Consider the following 6,089-nt stretch of genomic DNA (forward strand, 5'->3'; position numbering starts at 1 on the left):
AACCTCTAGACATCCTGTCTGGGGACTGAGCAGTGCAAGCGTCCTGTGGAAACGGTGTGACTTCTCTTTCAAGGATAAAGGCAGCTTGTGCACAGACATTCTTTCTGAGACTTGCACCTTAGTTTGGAGACTGTTTCTCAGAGTCTCCCCAGAAATCTGTTTTGTTGCTGAGCAACAAACTACAGTAGAGTAGGAAGAAAGGCATGGCCGTCTACTTCTGAAAGCTCAGCCCCTGAAAACTGTGGCACGCAGTTTGGACACAGGTCGGGCCGCTTGGGAAATTGACTCCACGGCAGCCTTGGGGTCATGCAGTTAGTTCTGTTGGAGTTTTGGTTTGTTGGTTTGCTTATTTTGTTTCAAGATTAAGTAGCGGGTTTGCCATTATGAAACTTTTAAAGTAAAATTATCTTAGCGCTTCTGTCATAGCTGAATACATGGAGCCTTGGGTCTAGACTTGAGCAGTGCCGCTGACCAGCAGACCTGGTGGCAGAGCCTCGGACTTAAGTCGCAACGTTGTACTCTGTCCACCAGGCAGAACTGAATAGTAACAGGTTTTTAATGTCTTAAATATCCTAAAATGTCACTGTCGTTTCACCTGTAAAATTGATGCAGCCAATGTTTTAAGGTAGGAAGCCATAGAGTTCAGATTTTACTCAAAATATCAGTTGCTGCTACAGCTCTTTTTCCTTTTATTTAGCCTTCATTTTGTGCCCTGGCTCATTTGACGATTGATGGTCTGTTCTTTGCCGTTTATGCAGTACCCTTTAGCCTTGGAATCTGCGTACCGTCCTTCATTGTCAAGCCACAGTTTCTTGCTCTGTAAGATGTGTTTGAAGTTTCTTTCTCCCTGCTCTGACACCCGGAAAATTATAAAATCCAAAGACTTCACCACTGAAATAGGCCTTGGAAATTGGCTTTTTATGGGTAGATTTGCACAGGCTCCAAGGGATTAAGTGGCTTCTTTTATAGCGTAAGACCTCTTGCCTTCATCCCTACGTGCTTTTCCACACCCTGCTCTCAGTTGCGTAGAAATTCTCCACGTGATTTATCATCTTCTTTGTCTCCATCTATGCACTTGACTTTACAGCCGAGCTATTTTCGTCTTCATTGTCTGTGTGTCTTTGCTCGGAAGCCACAGTGTTCTCAGCCAGGAAGGACTGTCCTAGGCATAGATTTGGGTGGGAGACAGTAGCAGTAAGAGACCTGGAAGCCCAGCATTCCTCATTCGGGGCTCTCGGTGCCTTCTCCATCATAATGCTCTGTGAATATCTGTTTTTGTTTCTATCCTACTTGACTTTGAGTTCCCTGAGACGAGGGATACTTTCTTACTCATTTTTGTATCTTGAGTGCCTGGTGTTGTCTCTTTCCAGGAAATGTTTTCAATAATTGATTGATGAATGAACTTTCATCTTCTTAATCTTCCGTATTATTCATCTCTGTGTCTTTCCTTTTGAGCTGAAACAACACTGCACTAATGTTTTTGACCCATTATAATTTCTATTTCCTGTTGATAACTCTACACAAATAACCATGCCTGTCTCCTGTGTTTGTCTAGCTTATTTTTTTTCCATCGTTTGAGCTGTGGGATATCCTGTGACCCATGAACTTGCCTAGTTTAGTCCCAATCATTTTAAATTCATATCCTGTCTTTCAGATCCTCACCATTCTGGGTGCAATGCAAGAGCTAATGTTCTGTTTTACTTTGGGGTCCTAATATTCTCTTGTATTGTCCTCTAAAATTTCAAACGTATGCCCCAAACCTCTCATTCATCTGTAAAGTGGCATGAAAATACAGAATTACTAATTTTATTTACAAAGTTCAGGGTAAGTGTTTCATAATGGCAAACTTCCTACCTAGTCTTAAAAATAATATACGCCAGCTGACTTCACAGTCCTTGAAACTCATTATCACTAGTTTTTGTGTGTGAGCCCACGGTGGGTGATTTTAATCCATGGCCCTGAGGCCTGATTTAAATTGTTTTTTGTCCAACAGTCTTCTACATGGCATAGTACAGAGGCATAGTTACAGAGGTAACTCATGGTTGCTGTGTTGCTAAACACTGTGACACTGATGTGCCAAATGTGGTAATGGTTACCCATGGTGGACAGTGTTTGCTGGAGTTTCCTGATTAAAATAAGCTTGGAAGGAGGAGTGGCATCCACTTCCGAAATGGCTTGCCTCCGGAAAGTCTATGAACAGTTCTCAGGTCGTCTACGACTCAACAGCACTTAACAACAGCAATACCAATAGCGATTTTGTGAAGCATTGTTCATTTAAAGAGTTTCTATTTATTATCAGTCGTTGAGGCTCTTTGCTGTAATAAACCACTGTCCATCTAAGTGTGGATCTCTTTCTGGCTTCTTCCTTCTGTTACGCTGGCCTGTGACTTTAACAGTGGGCTCGAGCGCATCAGAGGCGGTGTGGCTGACGCAGGATAGGGCAGGGTTCAGGTTTGCTGTTTACAGAGTGGGTGTGAGTCGTACTCATATCAGTGGCCCCTGATGTTTCTAGATCCCTGCATCTGAGTTACATTGTCAGGACTAGCTCCCTCATTTGCCCTCATTCCTGGGTGCCTGGTCTGCTTCTGACCTTTTTTTCCTTCTTCTTCTTCTTCCACATGTACTTTAGATTCAGTCCCTCAAGTTCCCCAAAGAATCTTTAAAAATTTTTATTGGAATCACATTAAACCTATAGATCATTCTCGGGGAACTCTGACAGGTTTATAAGCATGTGAATAGTTCTTCATTGCTTTTGATCTTTTAAAATATATTTTAATAAAAATGTCTCGTTTGTCCCATGTAATATATAGGAATAAATCTGTATACCTGCCGTTTATCAAAGAAAGCAGTTGGAATTTTTACAAGTATAATTTCTTTTCTATCTGACTAAAGCTTTGTCGTCGTCCTGTTGGTCTTTTAGATCTTTTTTGTTCATCTCTAAAGAGCTGGCTCCAGGTTGCATGATTTCTCCTCCTTCTTCCCCGTCAACAGCCATTTGTTTTCATTGCTCTTGAGTCTACAAAAGAATTTTGCACATGTACAAGCTTAGCAACACTTTTAAAAGTGGTTGATGTGTGTTTTTTTTTTTGTTTTGTTTTGGGGGGTTCCCCCCCTTAAAAATCCAGCATTTTAGTTCTTTCCATTTTTAATCATTTTGGTTATTTCAGTCACTAGAGAATGATGCCACTCTCCCGCAGAAAATATCCATCTGAGCATACTTGACTGTGTCCCGACACATGATCAAAGAGCAAGACTGTCATCAAAGTGACTTCTTTCCAGCAGATTTTGAGAATTCCCAGGGCTGCTTTCCGCTCGGCAGAAGGGCCCCATGCCCTGTTGCTCTTGCTATGTACCATTAAGTTGACTATAACTTAGAGCGACCCTATAAACAACAGATCTGTAACTTGCCCTATCCTGCACCTAACCCTCACAACACAACCCAGGTTTCATTGTTTCTCACCTAAACCAGCAGCTGGCTACAGACAAAAGTGCTAGGACCATGTTGAAAGGTAATAAATTTGAATTTCAGACTCAACAATATTCAAGTCCTCATAGTGCCTCTCATTCGATGTGTAACTTTAGGCAGACTATTTGCCTCGTCTCATAATCAGTTCCCTCATCCGTAAAACAGTCTTCTGACCCCATACTGATAATTCTAAGGAAATGTTGTTATTGTTGTTCTTGTTGTCATGTGCCATTGAATCGATTACAATTCATAGCCCCTGCATGGGAGCCTGTCCTTGTCCTATACAACCATCGTCACAATCTCTGATAATGACTAAGTCCATTGTTGTAGTCGCTATAATAGTCCATCCTGTTGAGGGTCTTCCTCTCTTTCACTGACACCCTCCTTTTTTCCCAGCATGATGTCATTTTTCTGGAGATTGGCCGCTCCTAACACCACGTATGTGAGACACTTTCATCATGTGTACCTCTAAGGAGCGCCATACTTGTACTTTTTCCTAAACAGACTTGCTTGTCATTTTGACAGTCCGTGGGATATTTGGCACTCTTCTCCAGCATCACAACTCAAAGGCATCGATTCCCCTTCAGCCCTCTTCATTGTCCAGCTCTCAGATGCTTAGGAAGCAGTGGAAAATGCCATGGCTTGGGTCAGGTGAACCTTAGTTTCCAAGAAACTTGAGAGAGGGAAAAATCATGGCAATGACAATAGATTTATTTAGAATTGACTTAGTATGATGATGCACTCTGTATGAATCAGATATTAATCAAAAGTTCTGTTTTGGGATAAGGACAACAGAACAGAAGTTGAGTTCTTGGCACTGGCTCAATGGTCTTCACTTGGGGAGCTTTTAACGGCACTGATCCTCCTGTTCTAATTGCAGCATTTCTTGAAGCGTGTTCCGGCAGGCCTGCAGCTACTGGTTTAAAGAACAAAGCGGGGCTGCTTTCCCAAATATCTACCATGATGATTTTTTTTCTTTCAGACCATTATTAGGTAGATTAATTTTTATTTTCCTTTTCTTTTCTTGTTATGCACTGCCAAATTAGATCTGACAGACACAGAAGGAGATTTCCTCTCCTTCTCCAGCAGAGCATCTTGTGGATTCGAACCATGTGCCTTTGCAGTGCAGTTTCTTTCCACTAGGCCATCAGAGCTCCTGGATTAAATTTTATAGACTATTTCTTAATGCTTGTCTCTTTGAATTTCAGGTCACTGCTGGTGTCCCTCTTAAGAAAGAATATACTGAGGAGGTAAGGGTGTTGTTTTCAACTCTTCTGTAAAGGAACGGTCATTTGGATCCACAAGACATGGGCTTATGGTTGAAACAGAATCAGAGAACTAGAGGCACTTGGAAAGTGGTCTCTTAGCAAAAGCACTTTTGTGATAATCTGAGAGAAAATGGGTCTGAACCCAGCAAAGAAAGAAAATTAAGTCACTGCCACTGAGTTGACTCAAACACATGGTGAGTTTAGTGTTAGTGGAGTATTGCTGTGCTCCTTGGGGTTTATTTGGATGTGGTCTTTACAGACATCATGCTTGGAAGGGTGGAGGGACAGCACAGGAGAGGAAGACCCCAGGCGAGATGGAGTGACACAGTGACTGGGAATAATGGGGGTACATGTCAGAGACAGTGAGACTGGCTCAGGAGGGCAGGTTTCAGAGCTGTTGTGAATAGAGTCGCCGGCTCCTCGATGGTAAATAACAATCTTTACAGGTGGTCTCTGAGTGGCACACACAGTCTGTGCTTGTCAGTCCATATAAAGGTTGACAGCTGAAACACACCCAACACTGCCACGGAAGAAAAACCTGGAATCCTTCTTCCCTAAAGATCACAGCCATGAAATCACTGCTCTTTAACCTTGGGGTCACTAGGAATCAGAATCGACTGGGCAGCAATGAAAGGCTTTTGCTTTTAGTGTTTAATTTTTATGGAAACAGGTCACCAGACATTTCTTCTGCAGTGCCATGGGTGAATTCAAACCACCCCATCTGTGCCATCCAGAAAATCCATTCTTTTGGTTCTTTGCCTTCATCTCCAATTCCCAGCCTTGACTCGAACCCTGGTGCTGTCGGAGCATGAGCTCATGGTCTCGAGGGCAAACAAAAATGGACACTCATGACCTTATCGTATGTTGCTGTTGTTGTCATGCACCATAAAGTTACCAGTGACTCATAGCAACTCTTTACAACAGCTCTGAACCCTGCTCTATCCCGAGCCAGTCCCACTGACTCCAGCCCATTTAATCCCACTGCCCCAGTCACTGTGTCCATCCATCTCATCCAGAGTCTTCCTGTCCTGCACTCTCCCTCCACCCTTCCAAGCATCATGTTCTTCTCCAAGGATCAGTCTATCCTGGATACATGCCCAAAGTGTGTGAGATGGAACTTCAAAATCCTACCCTCCAAGGAGAAACTCTCCAAGACAGACCTATTTGTTATCTTGGTGGAGAATAAATGCTATTTTCAGTATGTTGTTGTTGTTATGTGCTGTTGAATTGCTTGCAACTCATAGCGACCCTATGTACAACAGCCCTAAACTCTACTCTGTCCTGTGCCAGTCGCACCGTCTCCGATACACCCATCCCGATTACCTCAGTCACTGAATCAATCCACCTCATAGAGG

The 6,089-nt window shown here is 42.8% G+C and overlaps 1 protein-coding gene across 1 annotated transcript in view; it reads left to right on the plus strand.

Moving 5' to 3' along the window:
• Positions 1 to 6,089, plus strand: part of LOC102846330 (monofunctional C1-tetrahydrofolate synthase, mitochondrial-like) — a 247,301-nt gene that overhangs the window by 161,479 nt on the left and 79,733 nt on the right. The window contains exon 25 of the mRNA XM_006882798.1: positions 4,675 to 4,716. Coding sequence (XP_006882860.1) covers positions 4,675 to 4,716 — 42 coding nt within the window. The remainder of the gene's footprint in view (positions 1 to 4,674; positions 4,717 to 6,089) is intronic.

Source organism: Elephantulus edwardii, unplaced genomic scaffold (assembly GCF_000299155.1).
Source record: "Elephantulus edwardii isolate Elephantulus edwardi_28Jun2011 unplaced genomic scaffold, EleEdw1.0 scaffold00024, whole genome shotgun sequence".
Taxonomy (NCBI): Eukaryota; Metazoa; Chordata; class Mammalia; order Macroscelidea; family Macroscelididae; genus Elephantulus; species Elephantulus edwardii.